This window comes from Oncorhynchus tshawytscha, linkage group LG08, assembly GCF_018296145.1.
Source record: "Oncorhynchus tshawytscha isolate Ot180627B linkage group LG08, Otsh_v2.0, whole genome shotgun sequence".
Taxonomy (NCBI): domain Eukaryota; kingdom Metazoa; phylum Chordata; class Actinopteri; order Salmoniformes; family Salmonidae; genus Oncorhynchus; species Oncorhynchus tshawytscha.
The window spans coordinates 19676593-19699812 of record NC_056436.1 but is presented as its reverse complement, the minus strand read 5'-3'; the positions used below and the strand labels follow the sequence as shown (position 1 = coordinate 19699812).

Genomic DNA, 23220 nt, shown 5'->3' with positions numbered 1-23220 from the left:
AACATCTAAAAATGGTCTGTGCAGTTAGGTTGGACTCACAGGCATCTTTGGAAAATTCACAGTCAATCTGTTTGTTCCTCTGCAGGACCCAATTCTTCCAGGCTTTCACCCCGTACTTGTGATGAAGTTTTGATCTGGCAGGAGGGAGTGAAACAGTGTGCTCCACCATGTCAATAGTCCCACTTCGCTTACAACTCTGCAATACAGAAAGCGCCCACAGAAAGGGAAAGGGAAAAACAGTTGGACCAAAAACGTAGTAGGAGTAGAAACCACTTACTTTTACTGTATAACATCTTTGGTTTAATTATCTAATAATACAACCCTATTGCAGTCAAAAGTAATAATGACGCTGATGTGACAGGGGCCATACTACCTAACTAACTAGTTCTGTTACCATTACATTACTATACTGTATGACTACTTTATTACAAGTGTTATATTACTATATTACTTTTGCCAGCAGCATACCACCCTGCATACCACTGCTGGCTTGCTTCTGAAGCTAAGCAGGGTTGGTCCTGATCAGTTCCTGGATGGGAGACCAGATGCTGCTGGAATTGGTGTTGAAGGGCCAGTAGGAGGCACTCTTCCCTCTGGTCTAAAAAAATATCCCAATGCCCCAGGGCAGTGATTGGGGACACTGCCCTGTGTAGGGTGCCGTCTTTCGGATGGGACGTTAAATGGGTGTCCTGACTCTCTGAGGTCATTAAAGATCCTATGGCACTTATCGTAAGAGTAGGGGTGTTAACCCCGGTGTCCTGGCTAAATTATGCTAGGTAAAGCTCCGCCTTATCTCAGTTCACTGGTCACGATGGCAGCACGTGCTCCAGAAGGTGTATCTCACTGATCATCCCTAAAGCCAACACCTCATTTGGCTGCCTTTCCTTCCAGTTCTCTGCTGCCTGTGACTGGAACGAATTGCAAAAATCGCTGAAGTTGGAGACTTTTATCTCCCTCACCAACTTTAAACATCTGCTATCTGAGCAGCTAACCGATCGCTGCAGCTGTACATAGTCCATCGGTAAATAGCCCACCCAATTTACCTACCTCATCCCCATACTGTTTTTATTTATGTACTTTTCAGCTCTTTTGCACACCAGTATCTCTACCTGCACATAACCATCTGATCATTTCACTCCAGTGTTAATCTGCTAAATTGTAATTATTCGCCTACCTCCTCATGCCTTTTGCACACAATGTATATATACTCTTTTTTTTCTACTGTGTTATTGACTTGTTAATTGTTTACTCCATGTGTAACTCTGTGTTGTTGTCTGTTCACACTGCTATGCTTTATCTTGGCCAGGTCACAGTTGTAAATGAGAACTTGTTCTCAACTAGCCTAATCTGGCCCTCAAACCATCACGGTCACCTAATAATCCCCAGTTTACAATTGGCTGATCCATCCCCCTCCTCTCCCCTGTAACTATTCCCCAGGTCGTTGCTGCAAATGAGAATGTGTTCTCAGTCAACTTACCTGGTAAAATAACAGATAAATAAAACTATCACCTAGCCCATGTGACCAGTAGACTATGTTGCACTCAAATGACACCCTATTCCCTTTATAGAACACTACTGTTAGTCAAAAACTAGTGCACTATAAAAAGGAAATAGGGTTCCATTTGGGACGTACCCTATATCATTGACATACCCGTTTACTGGGAGGGAAGATGTCTCTGGGTCTCTTTCGTCTTCTAATCTTTACAGTCAGTCTCTGCCCCTTCACTGCAGCAGGATCAAATGAATCTGAAATAGCATGGAATACACATTTAAGTGATAATGCCCGAGAAGCCGATGTTTGGAGGATATATAGGTACGGGTGTTGTTAGGCCCGAAACGAAGTCGAGGGCCAGCAAACCGTGCAAATATATCCTCCAAACACTGGCTTTGAGTGCATTATCACTTTCATGCAGGTTACCAACATGCTCAAATAATAACTGACATATTTGAATTTAAAACGTTATATTTAGATTAATTTAGTCACACTAGTTCATCCTTCCCCGAGATATAGCACAGACACACATCTAGGGTTGCTACCCAACCTGGCTGGTTGTTCGTTCTATCGGTCCGGTTATCCCTTGCTTGCTAGCTAGCCAACTACGGCTAACTTACAGTCACGTCGAACAGTGCAGCCAGAATAACAGTAAAGTAAGCGCATTTGTATTTGTTTGGAAACTTCCATAACAATGAGCTAATGATGCGCGATTTCTCTTGGCATAGAAAATGTGCTCTCTCATCAGGACACTGTTGTTCTGAGGAGCTAGCCAACAACACAGCTAACACAATCACTTCAATCTGATGCTGGAAAGACAGCAAACTAGCTGCATTTAGTTTCATTTGACCTGTTTTCTATTGACATGGCTTTGTATATTATATCCATAAAAATTACTCCGATTCATGATTTCGACTGGCTGAGAAAAGCTGCCTGCCTGTCTCGTCCTAACCACTACACGTTCATTACAATTGGACAGTTGGAGAACGAATTTCAATATTGAAACAATGTTGCCATGGTCAGAGACAGCAAGGTTTATACAAATCCCCTCTATTGAAAACCAAATGCTAGTCTAAAAGAAAATATCTAGATGCCTTTTACAGTTGAGATCAAGCTTTAGCCGTGGTAACTTGTGGAATAGACCGTCTGGAAAGCGGTTTTAACCAATCAGCATCCAGAATTAGACCTACCCGTTGTATAATTATGCAATATACCACGGCTAAAGCCTGGTCTTGGATACAGATATCCCAAACCCCCATTTATCACAACCCCCCGAGGAGCCTTATTGCTATTATAAACTGCTTAACAATGTAATTAGAACATTAAAAGAGAAATGTTCTGTCAAACCCTTGGTATACGGTCTGATATACCACGGCTGTCAGCCAATCAGTATTCAGGGCTCAAACCACCCAGTTTATAAGGACACTTATACAGATGACACAGATGTGATATGTGGGATATGTGTATGTCATCATTGCAAATAAGAATTTGTTCTTAACTGACTTAACTGTATAAATAATGTCTGGGAACATAAATGCATGATGACTTTCTCAGAGCCTTTCTCACCAGGGGGATAGTCAGCCTCCAGGTCCAAAAGTTGAGGGGAGGAGGGAGCTGTGCTGGGGTGCTCGGAAGGCTTCTCTGCCCCTCTCTGGGGGTTGGATGTGGAGGTGGACTCGTCCTCTCCACCCCAGCTGTGGGGGGTGGACACGGCCTCCGACTCCAGGTCCCCACTGTAGGCGCTGCCTTGATCTGTGGAAAAACACCACAGACAGACAGACAACATGCTATGTAAGCAATCAGTAAGAGCCGCCACCACAGAGAGATTTTCATTTAAAAAGTTGCTTTTCAAACACAATGCCTATCTATTAATACAGGTTAATCTCATTATGGAGGTAACATGTATTTTGCAAGAGAGACCTGTTCAAGCTGGTGTGCCAAGCAACAATAAAGATACAGTAACGTTCTCATACACGATACATAGCTCAGAGTAAAAACTATTCTCTTCACCTCCATGGGAGACAGGTTTGTCTTTCTCCTCCTCCTCGGCCATGGTCTGAGATGGAACATTGTCTTTTCTGTCCTTGAGCTCTGAACGGCTTAACGAGGGAGGTATTACCATGGGCACTGGCACCTGGACAGAGGGCACAAAGAACAGAACAATATGGTTTAACCAGCCAAGTTAACAGACCATTAAAAGAATGCACCATGAAACATGGGGGGTTCTCAGAAGTATATCAATCCAAGACATGAGGGTGTCTGTGGGGGGCTGTGATTGTTAAGGACATCAGGGATGGGTACTTCCCGGTAATTCCCGTTGAAAAATAGAAAATAAAGTATCTACTCTGAGGCATATAAAGAGAAAGTGGATGTGGGCATGAGGAGAGGACACAGAGCAGACGTACAGGCACAGGGATACCCATGGGCACAGGAGTGTACTGGCTGTACAAGCTCATAGGCACTGGGATGAAGACTGGCACAGGAACAGGCATCACAATCACCCGCACTTTCTCCCCGTTCTCTGTGTACGTGAACCCAGTCTCTGCGAACCCTAAAACAACAATAACATCAACAACAACGAGAGAGAGGATGATGAACAGATGTCAATACTAAACCTTTAAACCCACTATGTACATGTAGTGCAAGGTATGATTTACAAATTCAGCGGCAGGGCGAGGCCAAAGAAATATAATGAATACATTATTAGAACTTCATGGACGGGGCTGGTTTGTTGTGAAAAATAAAAGTATATATATATACACACACACACACACACACACACACACACACACACACACACGACTACCTGGTTTTGTATATATATATATATATATGTATGTTTTTAAAAAGTTGCAAATGATTAGAATTGCATGGTGTTTTTTGTACCCGTTAATGTCATGGATTTCTCTGTGGTCTGCGTCTGAATCTGGCAGCTGGTCTGCTGGTCCAGCATGAGGGGTTTACAGATGATGGCCTTGTTCTTCATGATCCTCCGGCGGGCTGAGATCCTCATGGCTTCCGTCTGGGTGCTCGCATCGCCCAGGCTCTTGCCATGAGAGTTAGACGTCGGAAGAGCTCCTGCAAGCAAAACAAAAAACAGTCTTATCTCCAAAGCGTATATTACTAGACCTCATCTTAACCATGCTTGGTGTTCCACAGTGTTCTAGATGAGTTTGCTAGCTACCAGTCAAGGCAGTGGCAGCCGTAGTATGGGGCTGGTCAGCAGGAGAGGTGGCCAACGATACAACATCAGCAATGACAGGAGCTGGCTTGGAGAAGGGGAATGGAGTTTGGGATGGACCTTTAGCGGGAGAAAGAGAAAGAAGGGCAGGGATGAGAGACATGTTGAGTAGTATGCCTAAATCCGTCATTAAAAAGGAAATGTAGCAATACGTCAGACAACAAGGTAGTCGTTTTCAAGAGGAATTTAATTGAGTAAATAATTTAGTAGTACCCTGTGTAGCAGTGGTGCCATTGCTAGTCCAAGGGTGCTGTTGGAAGGTCTGATAGCAGTACTGAATGACACACTCCAAGGTACAGAACAGCTTCACAGCCCCAAAACACTTCAGTTGCTCTTTCATCTTCCCTTGACGTCTGCAGCACTCACACTTAGCCATCTGGGAGGGAATGACAACAAACAGGTCAGCAATTCAAAGGACTTCAACCATTTGTGGACTAAATAGACAGCTCCCAGTTATCAAACCAGGAAGTGGTTGTGAGGTAATCAAATCAAGAGAGTGAGAGACCAGGGCCTGAATTTAGAAAACATCTCAGAGTAGGAGTGCTAATCTAGGATCAGGTCCCTGCTGTCCATGTAAAACTGATCCTAAATCAGCACTCCTACTCTAAGATGATTGCTACATACAACCCAGAGGTCAACATGCATAAAGATGATTTTAGCTCTGACCTCATAGAAAAGAACAGTGTAATTTGACATGCACGCCTCACTGCAGAACTCCTGCATCTTGCCCCCAAAGTGGTTGTGGATCATATTGGGGCTGATGTTGGCACAGTAGGCACACATCCGCCATGGCCCCTTCATGTCGTGCTTGAAGAGCAGATTACAGCCTGTTACAGTCACACAGACACACACAAAGAGATACATATGATGAGGTTAGTTGGTGTACGTGATGAGAGAAAAGGACTACGTGAAAGACGGGTTGAAAATAAATAAATCCAATGACTGAAACTTAAGTCGATATCAGAATGGATGGTCTGGGGCCACGTTAACCTCCCCTTTCATGTAAGAAAGTCATGATCATCATGATTTTAGGGAAAGAGGACTATTTTGTCCATGCATTAAACTGTGAATTTGACCAACTCCAGTCCCCTTGCTTAGGGGGTGTGGGGTCCTGGATACATCTCATTGTTGTAATCATTTTTGAATATTCAATGTGGATTGTTGATGTCAATCGCCTGTATTCCATGGAGAGATGCTACGCTACTTTTACAAACAGAAAACCACATTTTCGTACCCTAGAAAAAGAAGTTGAACTGTATTTTAAGACGGTTAAATGCTCTACTAACAAAAAAGCTGTTAGAATTGTAAGTATATGTATATGTCCCTTAAGGTCCCTGTGTAATTGTAATGTGATATTGTACCCCCTAGCTCGATTGTCCATTGTTTGTAATCTATGTATGCTTGTGTTCCCCCTCATGTGCTTTATGTATTGATTTGTTGTTAATAAAAAATAAATATGCTACGCTACTAGCCTCACACCATGAATATGCATAGCCAACTCCGCAAAAGTGTTTTTCTCAAAGTTGCCGGGATATCACATGTCCTACGTATATTAGTAGACTCGTAACAACTTACGCATTACGAAACTTGCATTTGATCAAATAAAACTCACGTAGCATATAAACCATACATTTTTTGATGTTGACCAAATTTGACACTCCATTAAAAAACTCCTTGCTTGGTGACGGAACGTCGCCACCTGCTGGAGAGAGATATTTTCAACAGAGTTGGGACTCTTCCTCTTCTTCTCTGCCCATGAAAAACCGTAAATCTCAAATATAAAGCATAAAACATTGTCTACCATTGTCAGATTGTGAAATGTGAGTTAAAATATATTTTTATCTGACCAAATTATTATATGGCCTGCAACAAAAAAAGTATGCAAAATTTTATCTGAACCAGAATGAGCCTCTCTCCTAACTATATTGCTCATGTTACGAGGAACTACCATCTTCAGAGAATATTTTTATAATTTATCTGCAGATAATTGATGTCTGCAGCTCAAAAAGCTATAGTAGCTAACAGTATGAAAACCAGGGAGACAAATCGACGGCTTTCACGATTCGGTTCCAGAAGGTTCCAAAAATAACAATTTAAAAAGATGGTTGTTGCGAACGACCAATCATTATCGTTGCGCAGCTGCTCCTAAACCATGCTTGAAACTCCGGTGGTAAAACTGCATTCGTAAAACGATGCCACTCGCGCAATTGAAGGTGTAAAGAAATAAAGTTAGCAATGGAAAACTGGGACCCAACTCTTTTAACAAAGGCCAACACTGCTTTAAAAATAAATTTGCCAAAACTACTTTCAAAAGTGTTTTCCTGTGATTGCATTAAGAATTGTTGTGCACAGACTGCTTGTCAGAATACGTTTCCCTCCCCTACATCATTACATTGCAAAAATAGAAGCACTGGACAGTTGCATCCTAACCTGAGAAATAAAGTAGAGGCTTTGAAGTACTTCGTGAGCAGCTACAGTAGGCTACACACCGCTCTACCGCGGTGTTGTGCATTATAGATGATTTCATTCCCGTCATCTGAACATCGGAGTGTTAGCAACAATCATGCATGTCAGTTCAGTGCACACAGCTTAATATACAATGCATTCGGAAAGTATTCAGACCCCTTGACTTTTTCCAGTTTGTTACGTTACAGCCTTATTCTAAATTTGAAAAAATATTTAATTCTAATATCATTCTACACAAAATACCCCATAATGACAAAGAAAAAACTAGTTTTTAGACATTTTTGCAAATGCATTAAAAATAAATACATTTTAGAATAAGACCGTAATGTGATAAAATGTGGAAAAAGTCAAGGGGTCTGAATACTTTCCAAATGCACCGTATGTATGTATGTATGTATGTATGTATGTATGTATGTATGTATGTATGTGTGTGTGTGTGTGTGTGTGTGTGTGTGTGTGTGTGTGTGTGTGTGTATGTATGTATGTATGTATGTATGTATGTATGTATATTTTGAGAATACATTTATCATCTGTATTATTGCCTGGCTATGTCATGTCCAAACCCCCCCCCAATTAAAAAAAAGCAACATCTGCTCCAGAATCAATATGATGGAAATCTGTCACAGAGATGGAGAACTTTAAACCCTGAAGAGAGAAAAGGACAGGGTGAACGAGGGAAAGGACAGGGTGAACGAGGGAAAGGACAGGGTGAACGAGGGAAAGGACAGGGTGAACGAGGGAAAGGACAGGGTGAACGAGGGAAAGGACAGGGTGAAAGAGGGAAAGGACAGGGTGAACGAGGGAAAGGACAGGGTGAAAGAGGGAAAGGACTGGCTGAACGAGGGAAAGGACTAGCTGAACGAGGGAAAGGACAGGGTGAACGAGGGAAAGGACAGGGTGAAAGAAAGGACTAGCTGAAAAAGGACTAGCTGACTAGCTTAACGAGGGAAAGGACTAGCTTAACGGGGAAAGGACTAGCTGAACGAGGGAAAGGACAGGGTGAATGAGGGAAAGGACTAGCTGAACGGGAAAGGCTGAAAAAGGACTAGCTGAATGAGGGAAAGGACTAGCTGAACGAGGGAAAGGACTAGCTGAACGAGGGAAAGGACTAGCTGAACGAGGGAAAGGACTAGCTGAACGAGGGAAAGGACTAGCTGAACGAGGGAAAGGACTAGCTGAACGAGGGAAAGGACAAGGTGAAAGCGAGGGAGAGAAAGGGGATTCGGTACTCACTCTCGCTGCAGAAGGGCCGATCGATGAAGTCATATTTTATGACTTCTTTGACCAACTTCTCCAGTTTGCAGTATTCACACCTCACTATGACATTACGCTGTTTCTTAAACTCAACACAGCAAGGTTTGGAACAGAACTGCATGGTGCGACCCTGAAGGAACACAACACAAGAGCCCAGGAGGACACAGAGCATTAGACAGATACAACTACAACCACCATCACAAGAGCATTAGACAAAACTACAACCCCCATCACAAGGGCATTAAAAAAAAATCCCCATCACAAAACTAAAGTTAAATTAAGGTTAAACTAAAAATGTATAAAAAAACCCCACAAATTTGACAATCGCCATGACACATCGAAATGAACAACGAGGTTCAGGAACGAGAGGGGGGTACCTACATTGTACTCGTAGAGCTCAGGTTTCCAGCGGAACTGCTGAGGGCACTGATGGCAGGAGAGTTTCACATGCCCCTTGGGGGTGGAGGTAGAGGAGGAGGGGGGGGGCATGGGCAGCCCTGGTTGATGCTGCCCTGCTCCATAGGCCCTAGCCATGTCTGGGGCGGCTCCATAGGGTAGAGGTGGAGCAGAGGTCTGGGCTGGAGCGTATGGGTGGCCAGTAGTGGGGACCCAGGACGGGGGATAAGGACGGAAGTAGCCCTGGGGTGGTGCTGGAGGGGGAGGACCAGTGGACGAGGAGCCGTTCATCTGGCCCTGCTGGGGGGGAGGCTGGCTGCCTTCGGCCTCCTATCAGATTACATCGTAGGAGAGCACATTAAAAGAGCCATATTATGTATTCTGTAAAATCCGTATTCTAAAGGCTGATTGGCATCTTATTTTTATGTATGGTTCTGCATAATGTATATTTATGTAAAATATACCTAAATGAATGCTAGAAAATACATTAAATCCCTCTAAATTCTACCTAACAGAGACCGAACAGTCTTTAATATACACACACAGAAAGCACAGATCATATGTATCAATCCATTTAACCAATAAATCAATGAGCAGCACCCGGTAGGTCTTGACACAGGTGTAGGAGCAGAAGTTGCGGATGGTGCCGTCCACCATGGCCAGGTGGTACTGAGAGACAGCCTTCACTTTGCAGTAGGTACATGGGAATGCCGTTCCTGTGTGTGACAACAGGGGGACGGTTATTATAGAATGGAAACTTTTTACATACTAGTCAGCAAGGTCACAGATGATCAAGCCTACCGTAAGCCATCTTTAAAACAGTCCAGTAATAAACTGTAGATATCTTTAAATAATCAGACTCCATAATAATAAAATTCTCAGTACAATCATGTATACTGAACAAAAATCTAAAGCAACATGCAACAATTTAAATGATTTTGCGGAGTTACAGTTTATATAAGGAAATCAGTCAATTGAAATAAATTCATTCGGCCCTAATCTATGAATTTCACATGACTGGGCAGGGGCGCAGGCACAGCCAATCAGAATGAGTTTTTCCCCACAAAAGGGCTTTATTACAAACAGAAATACTCCTCCGCACCAGATCCCACAGGTGAAGAAGGTCCTGGGCTGGAGTGGTTACACGTGGTCTGCGCTTGTGAGGCAGGTTGCACGTATTGCCTAATTCTCTAAAACAAGGTTGAGGCGGCTTATGGTAGAGAAATTACTTGTTAATACCACTGCAAATACATTTCAATACCAATTTCATGGTGAAATATTGGTTGAAAAGCTAAATTGTTTCCTGGCTTGCGGGGAAATCTGCTGACCGAGCCTAGTCCAGAAGCCATTGCAGGGTTTTTCCACTCTCTGACTAATAATTATTGGACTAAATGGAAATGCCGACTCATCCCAGAAAAAATTCTAGCAGTCAGAAACAGATTTCAGACCTTTCAGACAACATAAGGCCTAAAATATCAATAAATAAAATACATTTGTAGACTTCCGCTTATACCATGGTAAAGTCAATGCTACCTGACAGTTCGTTCTGAGGCCAGCTTTTATTGACACAGATGGAGTTGCAGAAGAGTTCCACCTTGCCCTCCGAGTCGGTGCTCTCCAACATGTCAGACATGAGCCTCAGGTCACGGCAGCGTCCACACGGCATCACCTTGGTGGTTGTCTGTCATACAGAAACAATTGGAAAGAGTGGATAAAACTAGGAGAGATTTGATGATGGCCAAGATGAGACAGGGACTCAGTGAGATAAATGCGCATAATAGCAATCATTTATTCACAGAGAAACATTGAGAGGAACGAGCCTCAGAGGGGAGGCCCATCCTCCGACTACCTGATAGAACAGCGGTTCCCAAACTTTTTCACTCTGGGCCCCCCTTCCAACATTAGGGAACACCCCCTCCCCCCGAGCGCACCCATGCCATGTCTATTTCTATGGGCACAAGCACTGTTCATGACAAACTGTTCAACCCCTCTTGTTGGTGGAGAGAATTTGGGGTTAAAGCTTATTTCCTGCAATTCTACACATTTTGTCATGGGTTGCAAAGCAAATTTAGCAGTTTTAAATCATTTCTTGCAATTGTAAACATTTTGCCACGTCTAATGTGTATTCATGTGCTATTTGAGTGACAAAAAAAGTTACAATAATATATATGGGCTAAAAAAATACTAAATAAAAAAACATTAGCTGACATGGGCTAGTTGTAAACAGCACTCTAAGGTATTCAATAACTAACATGACAAGAGGAACTGATAATGCAGTACCTAATGTGTGTTCCACTATTACAACTTTCAACAGTAAGTTTAAAGCCGAACTGAGTTCCTTTTTTTGGGAACTCAGCCGACCCCGGTGCTCCACAGTTTAGGAACCACTGTGATAGACCATATGACCAAGGCTAGACAGTTTCCAAAGTGGAGTACGGTTTCTATGGAGGACCGTCTGTGTGTACTACTTGACTGTACGTGCTTACCTGCTTATAAGTGCTAATGCAGGTAGGACTACAGAACTTTATGGTGACGCCCTCTACTCGAAGTCTCCGGCAGTTCCTGTCAGCACTGGCGCAGTACTCGCCACAGCTCTCACAGACGTTTATGACCAGGTTGTGGGAGGAGCGGAAGCGCATGAAGCACTCATCACTGCACAGTTTGTGCAAGGAGCCCTGGTGAGTCACCTCGTGCTGAATCTGAGAAAGAGAGGTGGATGGAGAATGATCAAATCAGGCAAAATTATCAAATCAAATAAAACATTTCCTCATGTAACCTCACCTGCGATTGAGTTAGAACTAGAAGTGAACTAGTCAACCAGTGGTTGTCTGTCATGTCCCTTACCGTGTCGCTTTTCTTGCACATACTGCACCTCAGGGTGGCAGGCTCTTGGACAGAAGGCTTGGAGAGAGGCCCTGGTTTCCTCCTGCGGTTGAACACGGAGAGGCAGAACTGGCTACAGAAATCCTTCAGGTTATTGTCTGTAATGACACTGATCACATCTTTGGGGTCCTCGATCTCCCTGAAGATGAGTTATACAGAAGAAATAAATAGTTAGAAACAGCAATAAAGTTAAGAGAATTTTACAGTAATGGGGAAGACAAAAAAATAAAATGTTATTTGGAGCACCACCACAGTTCAGCTGGGACTTGGATGACAGTGGCTGAGTGACTCACTTGAGGCACTGGTAACAGGTTCTCAGTTTGATGGCAGGCAGGGTGAACCCAGTGAGGCAGACGGTGGAGCAGAAGAGCTGGGTGGATCCTTTCCGTTGGAAGGCAGTCTGACCGCGCAGCAGGATCTTAGAGCAGCCTGAGCAGGACACACGCACTGCGTTGGCTGGGTTGGAGCTGCTGGGGGCCTGGGGTTGGGGCTGGGGTGGCTGGGGCACTGGAGCCAGGCTCCTGAGGGTCATTGTTGGCCCCTGTGGAACTACACTTCTTCCTGGTCCAAATATGGAGGTGGTGTTCTGGGAGGCTGCCATAGAGCATGAAGGAGACAGGGCAGAATCAAGCACCTATTTATTTTATTGTGAATATATACAGTACCAGTCAAATGTTTGGACACACCTACTCATTCCAGGGTTTTTCTTTATTTTACTATTTTCTACATTAAAAGTGTAAGTGTTAAACAAATCAAAATGTATTTTATATTTCAGATTCTTCAAAGTAGCCACACTGCTAATGGAAAATTACGGGGATCTTTTATTTTAGCTCATGAAACATGGGACCAACATGTTACGTTTATATTTTTGTTTAGTATAGCTTGTTGAATCAATTTGATCACGAGACATACCTTCCCCTCTTCGACATAGCTCCATTGTCAGCATATAGGGAAGCCCCGATGCTCCAACCACATTCGTAAACACATTGTTAATCATAATGTTGAACAGAATAGGACTGACAGAAATGCCTTGAGGAATACAATTATCAACTCCATAATCAGATAAATTGGATCCTATTTTAACTTGAAAAGAACGGATAAATAAGAAGACCAGAACCCATTCATATAACCCCCCCCCCACCAATACCCTGTCTTTCCATGTTAATCAGTAGGCCTTTTCTCCACATAGTGTTGTATGCCTTTTCAATGTCAAAAAGACAGTAGCCATTACTTCTTTGATGACCAGAGTTTGTTCCCACTTCATTGATCACCTTTATTAATGCCTCCAAGGTAGATCTACCTTTATGAAATCCACTTTGACATTTGTGTTCAAAGAAATAAGACAGTCAGTTGAAAATCTTTTTCATCAGTTTACATAGGTTAAAGGTCAGTGCTATTGGTCTCTAATAAGGTAAACGGCGCGTTTCCATCCAGGAGGTATAACCCCTTCACTCCAGATCTTATTAAATAATCCCAGGAGAATCTTTATGACCCCATCAGGAAGATGCTTAAACACTGCATAACACAATTTATTATGACCGGGGCGGTCCATCCACAGGCTATTAGGGCTAATCGCATCCCATGCAATGTAATCAGCAATCAAAGAGTCAACAACATCCCTCTTCTTATAGACATTAATATGAGCGTCATAATCTCACGACTGTGTTCAAAGTAACTCCACTATGTAGTCGTGGGCAAAAATTTTGAGAATGAAACAAATATGAATTTCCACAAAGTGTGCTGCTTCAGTGTGTTTAGATATTTTTGACAGATGTTACTATGGAATACTGAAGTATAATTACAAGCATTTCATAAGCATCAAAGGCTTTTATTGACAATTACATGAAGTTGATGCAAAGAGTCAATATTTGCAGTGTTGACCCTCCTTTTTCAAGACCTCTGCAATCCGCCCTGGCATGCTATCAATTAACTTCTGGGCCACATCCTGACTGAAGAATGCAGCCCATTCTTGCATCATCAATGCTTTGAGTTTGTCAGCATTTGTGGGTTTTTGTTTGTCCCACCCGCATCTTGAGGATTGACCACAAGTTCTCAATGGGATTAAGGTCTGGGGAGTTTCCTGGCCATGGACCCAAAATATCAACGTTTTGTTCCCCGAGCCACTTAGTTAGGTGCTCCATCATGCTGGAACAGGCATTGTTCGTCACCAAAATGTTCCTGGATGGTTGGGAGAAGTTGCTCCGGGAGGATGTGTTGGTACCATTCTTTATTCATGGCTGTGTTCTTAGGCAAAACTGTAAGTGAGCCCAGTCCCTTGGCTGAGAAGCAACCCCACACATGAATGGTCTCAGGATACTTTACTGTTGGCATGACACAGGACTGATGGTAGCGCTCACCTTGTCTTGACACCAGGCCATCCTCCAAGTCTTTGCCTCACTGTGCGTGCAGATGCAATCACACCTGCCTGCTGCCATTCCTGAGCAAGCTCTGTACTGGTGGTGCCCTGATCCCGCAGCTGAATCAACTTTAGGAGACGGTCCTGGTGCTTGCTGGACTTTCTTGGGTGCCCTGAAGCCTTCTTCACAACAATTGAACCGCTCTCCTTGAAGTTCTTGATGATCCGATAAATGGTCGATTTAGGTGCAATCTTACTGGCAGCAATATCCTTGCCTGTGAAGCCCTTTTTATGCAAAGCAATGATGATGGCACGTGTTTCCTTGCAGGTAACCATGGTTGACAGAGGAAGAACAATGATTCCAAGCACCACCCTCCCTTTGAAGCTTTCAGTCTGTTATTCAATCAGCATGACAGAGTGATCTCCAGCCTTGTCCTCGTCAACACTCTCATCCGTGTCAACGAGAGAATCACTGACATGATGTCAGCTGGTCCTTTTGTGGCAGGGCTGAAATGCAGTGGAAATATTTTGGGGGGGATTCATTTCATTTGCATGGCAAAGATGGACTTTGCAATTAATTGCAATTCATCTGATCACTCTTCATAACATTCTGGAGTATATGTAAATTGCCATCATACAACCTGAGGCAGCAGACCTTGTGAAAATTAATATTTGTGTCATTCTCAAAACTTTTGGCCACAACTGTACATTAGCAAATGTCTTCCCCAACAGGTTAGCCTTTTCTTAATCTGATACAGAGATTATCACCATCAACCAATACTGGAATTCGAGTACTTTTGCTTCTTCCAGTCATCTTCTTCAACATGGACCAAACATCTTCCAGCTCCGTACCCCTGCCTATTGTAGAACTTACCCGTCTCCATGCATTTCTCTTGGAAGACTTAACGACCCTATACACCAAAGCTCTCTTCTTTGGAAATTAACCAGATTTTCAGGAGTCAAAATCTTACGTAATACTCTGTAGGCCCTATTTCGTTCCTCAAATAGCCACAGAGCACTCTTCAGTCCACAAAGGAACCACCCTTCTTTCCTTACCCACTTCACTCACTGGTATATATACAGTGCCTTGCGAAAGTATTCGGCCCCCTTGAACTTTGCGACCTTTTGCCACATTTCAGGCTTCAAACATAAAGATATAAAACTGTATTTTTTTGTGAAGAATCAACAACAAGTGGGACACAATCATGAAGTGGAACGACATTTATTGGATATTTCAAACTTTTTTAACAAATCAAAAACTGAAAAATTGGGCGTGCAAAATTATTCAGCCCCCTTAAGTTAATACTTTGTGGTGCCACCTTTTGCTGCGATTACAGCTGTAAGTCGCTTGGGGTATGTCTCTATCAGTTTTGCACATCGAGAGACTGAAATTTTTCCCATTCCTCCTTGCAAAACAGCTCGTGCTCAGTGAGGTTGGATGGAGAGCATTTGTGAACAGCAGTTTTCAGTTCTTTCCACAGATTCTCGATTGGATTCAGGTCTGGACTTTGACTTGGCCATTCTAACACCTGGATATGTTTATTTTTGAACCATTCCATTGTAGATTTTGCTTTATGTTTTGGATCATTGTCTTGTTGGAAGACAAATCTCCGTCCCAGTCTCAGGTCTTTTGCAGACTCCATCAGGTTTTCTTCCAGAATGGTCCTGTATTTGGCTCCATCCATCTTCCCATCAATTTTAACCATCTTCCCTGTCCCTGCTGAAGAAAAGCAGGCCCAAACCATGATGCTGCCACCACCATGTTTGACAGTGGGGATGGTGTGTTCAGGGTGATGAGCTGTGTTGCTTTTACGCCAAACATAACGTTTTGCATTGTTGCCAAAAAGTTCAATTTTGGTTTCATCTGACCAGAGCACCTTCTTCCACATGTTTGGTGTGTCTCCCAGGTGGCTTGTGGCAAACTTTCAACGACACTTTTTATGGATATCTTTAAGAAATGGCTTTCTTCTTGCCACTCTTCCATAAAGGCCAGATTTGTGCAATATATGACTGATTGTTGTCCTATGGACAGAGTCTCCCACCTCAGCTGTAGATCTCTGCAGTTCATCCAGAGTGATCATGGGCCTCTTGGCTGCATCTCTGATCAGTCTTCTCCTTGTATGAGCTGAAAGTTTAGAGGGAAGGCCAGGTCTTGGTATATTTGCAGTGGTCTGATACTCCTTCCATTTCAATATTATCGCTTGCACAGTGCTCCTTGGGATGTTTAAAGCTTGGGAAATCTTTTTGTATCCAAATCCGGCTTTAAACTTCTTCACAACAGTATCTCGGACCTGCCTGGTGTGTTCTTTGTTCTTCATGATGCTCTCTGCGCTTTTAACGGACCTCTGAGACTATCACAGTGCAGGTGCATTTATACGGAGACTTGATTACACACAGGTGGATTGTATTTATCATAATTAGTCATTTAGGTCAACATTGGATCATTCAGAGATCCTCACTGAACTTCTGGAGAGAGTTTGCTGCACTGAAAGGGGCTGAATAATTTTGCACGCCCAATTTTTCAGTTTTTGATTTGTTAAAAAAGTTTGAAATATCCAATAAATGTCGTTCCACTTCATGATTGTGCCCCACTTGTTGTTGATTCTTCACAAAAAAATACAGTTTTATATCTTTATGTTTGAAGCCTGAAATGTGGCAATAGGTCGCAAAGTTCAAGGGGGCCGAATACTTTCGCAAGGCACTGTAAGTTCGCTGCATTCAAAATAAGAGATTGCCTCTAGGCAGCATCAACAGGTCTCTCTAGAGACAACTCTGCAACAGAGTTTAAACAATGTTCTCCAAACGTTTCCCAGTCCGCTTTAGGAAAGCCCCATATTCTGAATGGTGCCTTATCTGGAATAGTGACATCACAATTCATGGTACATCAAACTGGGAAATGGCCACTCCCAACAGTAGAATCATCCATTACACTCACACATTGCTGCAATAGAGTTAGAATCCAGTGTGAGGTCCAGGCAGGATGTAACCCCTCTGACAACATCTATTCTTGTACCACATCCATCGATAAGACATACTAATGCTCTTACTATCCTCATATCTTCGACAATCACACAATTAACATCTGTATGTGTGCTTCCACAAATTAATGTGTATTAAAGTCACCACATCATATCTCTCTAGAACCCAAGCATCCTGATAATTCATCAAGCATCGCTACTGATAGTTGTCAACAAGGACTGTAGAAATTGAAAAGCTTAATATGACTACCTGTACTGTAGACTTCCACCATCACGCATTCATATTCAGGTGGAACAGATACTGTATATTACAATACGCAAGACTAGTTGTTCTATCAAGATCTGATTGAACAATAACCAGGAATAATAAAATAAAGATGTGGTCTAAGCCACGTCTCTTGAAGACATATCACATCAGGTTTAATCTCTAAATCAATTAGCAATAAAGCTTCTAGCATTCCATTGAAGGAAGATGATAAAACACATAATACAACAATTTATTCTGTTCCTGATCATCTGATGTATCAAGGGTACTGAAACTTCAGTAATGTTCAGTATTTCTTGGAATGCCTTCACTACTTTCATTATTTATGCAGTCCTGCTCTTTTTCATATGGCCGATGTTGATTGCTCTACACAAGTAAGCTATGAAGTCTATACGATTTACAACCATGGATTTCTCTGTTACCATGTATTTATGCTCGCGTGTCACATTGACACTAGTCCGAGGTGCCATGGACCCCTTCGGTGCTATAGGCATCCTAGAAGCAGCCACCACTGACTGCTAATGTACTGGAAGCAGAGCTTTTAGATCAAAAGGCTTGTTCATTTTCCAAACAGCCTCCACAAGGGATACATTATTCGTTACCTCTGCGCTTCCATGGCTTGTATTGTACTTCACATCACCAGTATGCTGCACTACGCGCTCACAGTTGCATCATTTAATTTAGTATCAGATCTAAATTTCCGTACACTTCATCCCCACCACACATTGCACATCTAATATAACCTTTGTACACATTAGCAATATGCTCTGTCCTTTGGCATAAAAGCACTGAAGTGGAGCTGGCACATATTCTCTGACACGGTAACTTAGCATTCCTAGCACCGGCTCCGACGCTCGTCGTGGCAAGGCTTGCAAACTATTACGGACTACAAAGGGAAGCACAGCCACGAGCAGCCCAGTGACACGAACCTACCAGACATAAATAACTTCTATGCTTGCATCGAGGGAAGCAAAACTGAAGCATGCATGAGAGCATCAGCTGTTCCGGACGACTGTGTGATCACGCTCTCTGTAGCCGATGTTATTAAGACCTTTAAACAGGTCAACATTCACAAGGCCGCAGGGCCAGATGGATTTAATTAAAAATATATATATTTAACCTTTATTTAACCAGAAAGGGCTCAGTACATCACTTGGGCCAAGCTTCCTGCCCTCCAGGACCTCTATACCAGGCAGTGTCAGAGGAAGGCCCAAAAAACTGTGAAAGCCTCCAGCCATCCTTGTCATAGACTGTTATCTCTGCTACCGCACGGCAAGCAGTAGCAGCTCCTACCCCCAAGCCATAAGACTCCTGAACAGCTAATCAAATGGCTACCCAGACCCCATTTTTACACTACTCTCAGTTTATTATCCATGCATAGTCACTTTACCTCTACCTATGTGTACATATTACCTCGACTAACCGGTGCCACTGCACATTGACGCTGTACCGGTACCCCCTGTATATAGCCTCGCTACTTAATTGTTATTTTTACTTCAGTTTATTTGAGTAAATACTTTAACACTTTTTTCTTAAAACTGCATTAAGGGCTTGTAAGTAAGCATTTCACTGTAAGGTCTCTATACCTGTTGTATTCGGCGCATGTGACAAATAACATTTTATTAGATTTTTTAAATTGAATTTGTACTTCGATTGGCAATATCCCTTCAAAGTTTAACAGTACCGTTGTGGGATACACTCGACTGCCACTTTTTGCTCAACATCCTTTTTGCTTCAGTTACTTTCCCACCTTTCAAGAAAGTCATAACTTCTTCTATGGTTACTGTTAGTGGTATCCCAGCAGTTACCCCCATTTGGCCTTAGCACCGGGATATAGCATTTCACCCGATCCTCGTTAAGGGTCAGAATTTTCTCCTGTATCATTTTACCGTTTGCATAAATCAATAATTTGCCAAATACCAAAACTTTGGTGTCCTTAAACACCCATATCATTCTCTGAATGTTTTAGTTTGATGATTCAGGGAAAAAACATTTTGTAGCGCTCTTCTACAGTATAGTGTCCTGTTCTAGAGCCTAATTTCAACACCACTCAATTCCCCAGCAGTATTCAGACCTCCATCATGATCCCTTCTGTTTCTCTTTTGCTACTTACAACAGCTGTAAAAGGTTGATCCCATCATTATCACAATCAAAATCAATTTCACTACTGCTAACTACATGAAGCACCTGCAATGCTGACCACAGTCACAGCACAGTCATGCTAGACCACAAAAATAAAGAAAACGTCTTCTGTTTGTACCGTCTTATTACACAAAATCAAACGCAAGTAGACCTTGTTCAAGGAAGTCATAACTTCTTCTATGGTTACTGTTAGTGGTATCCCAGCAGTTACCCCCCAGCAGGTTCTCCCATGTCAGCCAAGGAATTATGTAGCTCTGTCAGAGTGTTCATTCAATTATTGGTCACCTCCCTCACCAAGGTCTTTCTTGCCCAGTTTGGTCAGACAGCCAGCTCTTAGCAGAGTCTGGGGGGTTCCACATGATTTCAATTTCCAAATTATGGAGACCACTGTGCACTTGGAAACTTTCAACACTCAAAATTGTTTTAAACCCTTCCCCAGACATATACCTCACCACAATTCTCTCTCTGAGATCAACGGACAGTTCCTTGGACTTCATGGTATAGTTTCTGCTCTGACATGCACTGTCAACTTATATGAACAGGTGTGTTTCTTTCTAAATCATGTCCAAACAATTGAATTGGCCACAGGTGGACGTCAAGTCGTAGTGACATCTCAAGGATGGTCGAAGGAAATTGGATGCACATGAGCTCAATTTAGAGAGTAATAGCAAAAATTCTACAAAAATATATAGTTTTTAATTTGTCATTATGGGGTATTATGTGTAGATAAGTGAGAGAAAAATCTATTTAATCAATTTTGAATTCAGGCTGTATCAACAAAATGTGGAATAAGTCAAGGGGTATGAATACTTTCTAAAGGCACTGTAATATGCTGATTCTCTCACCAGTGGGAGAGCCATAGGAGTTTCCTCCTCCAACAGAAAAGACAGAACTGATTCTCAGCTCCTCCTGTAACATACAACACAGAGCAGTCTGTATAATAATAATAAAAACACAGTATCACAGAACCATCAAATCAAGTGTGTGAAAGCTGGGGCGAAGATTGATTGAAGACAGGGCATGGGAGCATTGGCTGACCTCAGGAGTTGTGTTGTCCAGTTCCTCCTTGATATTCCGTGTTGAGGGTAGAAGGGCACAGTCATATCCTTCATCTATGGGCTCATCCTTGATGTTCATGAGGGGAGAGATGGGGGGGTCTTCTCTGTTCCCCATCGCTGGGTTCTGGAAAACATTCTCTGACCTCTGGAGGTCAGGTAAAAGGGACGAAATGGATAAATGAAGGAGACAAAAAAAATGTAATGTTCATAAAAGCATTTACACTACCTGTATACTTAAGTCATACAGTAACAGACCTCTTGACGGCTGGATCCCCCAGCCGTAGACCGATTCAGACTTCCTTCATCTGACAGAAATGGAGAAAAAGCAATTTAATGGAATCATCATCACAGCTCTAATAGTGTGCATAGCATGTGCATGAAGCGGAAAAACTATCAAATTAATGTTTTTTATTAAAATGAGTTATAACTAGCAGGACAAGGTTGCTTGCAGTCTTACCCAAGCTGTTCTCTGGTAAAGGGGACAGAGAGTGGTTAGTTGAAAGATGACTTTCTCCTTGTATGGTTAGTCTGTACTCAGCAGTTTGACTAGCCTCCTCAGAAGCTGTCAAAAGAATGACTGTTGTTAATCATTGCACAAGAAGTAGGCCTAAGTAGTAAGAAATTTAAAAGTTATGTTGAGAAGTAAGAAATGCTTGAGGAGGTACATCACAGGACAACTCAGGTTAGACATCATGGTTTCATTCTCACTTGTTCTAACTTTGGAAAGTGAAACTGCATCAAGGAATCTGTCAGTCGCATTTTGATCATCATCCTGAGTCTCTACATGTTGTGTGTCAGGTCGTCCGGCTGACTCTCTGTCAGACTCCACATCACCCAGTGCCATCTTGGGCAGGGCTATGTTCCACTCCTCCTCCTCCTCATCTACCCCAAACACAGGAACCCCATCCAGCTCGTCTTCTTGCTCGACCACCCCCAGACCAGCCAGGGAGAAGGTGGCACTGGTAGGGTGAGAGATGTGAGGGAATACATGCCCCTCATCATCACTGCTAAAATCATGGTCGATGTCAGGCCGTCCGACTGGTTCTGGTGCATCAAAGACTGGTCCGGTTGTGATGCTGCTCCAGAGAGATCTGGTTGAGAGGGGAGTGTGCTGCCTCTGGGACTCACCAGCCATGGGGGCTGAGAGCTTCACCGCCTCATCAAAAGCCTTGGACAGCCGGAGTTCATGCTGTGGGGAGGGAGACAACCAGTTTAAGTTACCACTTTGTTCCTATAGTATTAATAGTGCAGCATATTGAGGGGGAATGTTCTGACTGGGGTTTGAACCAGAAACCATATTGCATACATAAGCACACTACTGCCTGTGCCATGAGGGACCATACCTCTGAACAGTTACTGTAGTAGGTACACAGCCGTAGTGGCCCTTGCTTGCAACAGCGACCCTGATCTGCGGTTATGGACTGTCTGTCATAAAGTTTCGGACCTCTTGACATAGACCGTTGTACACTTACACAGTAATACAATCTCATAACGTACTTTTGACAGAACTGTGGGCCCATCTTTGATACGAGGGTTGATTGTTCTACGAGCACTGCTACGTTAGCTAGCTAAATAGTTAGCTAGCTAACGTTAGCTCGACTGTAACGTTTAGCTAGCTACTAATGCAGTTGAAGAGGGACATATATGATGCTGGCTGTAACACGGCTGAACAGAAACAGATGGCTAACTAGTTAATAAGATAATGTCTTAATTATTTGTTTACATATTTTCACCTGAGATTTTTGTTTAGCCTCCTCTGACTCCGCCATGTTTTTGTTGCGCGCTGTTCTTCTCGGGGGAGTTTCCTTTGGCTTTGCCGCTAACGCTAGCTAGCTAGGATGCACTGTTTCACAATGTTATTGTTAGAGACAGTGCAAAAGAGACTTCACACTGTGCACGAGGTAGATGATTATTTGCAGGATGTGTCTGAAATCATTTTCATGGAGGGGGCATTCTAATATGTGTTATTGACTGCTAGCTAGCTTTTCAATGGGAAGTTGCATGCACATCGAACTCTCCCTTTCTGCTGGTATGGCTGTACCGTAAAGCGCCATAGCTTTGCGCATACTCTGTTTATGGTCTGGTAATTTGATTCAATAACGCAATACGTTAAAATGTAACCAATCAGTAGATAAACATGGTACATATTATCTGAATTCGTACTCCATTCTATGGCTAGATAGCCAATCTGGACACCTTATTTCGTTTTCCAAGCTAAAATCCCGCATATTTGGATTAGTCCAGTACCCTACTAGGTAGTTTAGCATTGACGTTGCAGGTCGAAATTAAGTCTAGATTGATGGGTAATATTACAGATAAAACAAGAAGACAGATTTTCACACCGGATATACAAACCTGAAGCATCCGGTTGGAATGTCCACTCCCCAAATATGGTGAAGAGGGGAAGCCAAGTGGCTGGCAGTAATATAGTGATATGGATCTGGGCCGACATTTTCTAATCGAAGAAAACCCCGATCTCAATACAATTTTCTGTTCACACAACTAAAATGTGTTACGAAAAGAGTGCATTAAGCTTTGTAGACGTGACGTTGTTCACAAAGAGTACAAGGGTGAATTTAGTTATTACACACGCGCACTTCACAGAGAAGGCGTTCCCTAACGAAAATATGCAAATAATGCTAGAACTCACCAATAGGATCTAGATAGTTCGTGCCCACCTCCTTGCTTG

General features: G+C 42.8%; 1 protein-coding gene across 5 annotated transcripts in view; it reads right to left on the bottom strand.

The window, feature by feature from the left end:
* The window catches only part of si:ch211-266o15.1 (zinc finger MYM-type protein 4), a 28594-nt gene extending 5684 nt beyond the window's left edge, over positions 1-22910 (bottom strand). The window contains exons 1-22 of one of the 5 annotated variants that reach the window (XM_024430343.2): positions 22887-22910; positions 21240-21720; positions 20989-21093; positions 20787-20836; positions 20512-20676; positions 20319-20382; positions 12026-12326; positions 11694-11871; positions 11336-11548; positions 10383-10530; positions 9450-9565; positions 8835-9179; positions 8433-8583; positions 5400-5560; positions 4947-5109; positions 4677-4793; positions 4379-4570; positions 3898-4043; positions 3503-3626; positions 3059-3244; positions 1652-1746; positions 40-196 (exon numbers count right to left, since the gene is read on the bottom strand). In XM_024430343.2, the coding sequence (XP_024286111.1) occupies positions 40-196; positions 1652-1746; positions 3059-3244; positions 3503-3626; positions 3898-4043; positions 4379-4570; positions 4677-4793; positions 4947-5109; positions 5400-5560; positions 8433-8583; positions 8835-9179; positions 9450-9565; positions 10383-10530; positions 11336-11548; positions 11694-11871; positions 12026-12326; positions 20319-20382; positions 20512-20676; positions 20787-20836; positions 20989-21093; positions 21240-21720; positions 22887-22895 (3667 nt within the window). In that variant the 5' untranslated portion in view covers positions 22896-22910. Of the gene's footprint in view, positions 1-39; positions 197-1651; positions 1747-3058; positions 3245-3502; positions 3627-3897; positions 4044-4378; positions 4571-4676; positions 4794-4946; positions 5110-5399; positions 5561-8432; positions 8584-8834; positions 9180-9449; positions 9566-10382; positions 10531-11335; positions 11549-11693; positions 11872-12025; positions 12327-20318; positions 20383-20511; positions 20677-20757; positions 20837-20988; positions 21094-21239; positions 21721-22264; positions 22803-22886 lie in introns of those variants that run through there. The other 4 variants (XM_024430342.2, XM_024430341.2, XM_024430344.2 and 1 more) reach the window with 4 other exon arrangements.
* Positions 22911-23220: the final 310 nt, after the last annotated feature.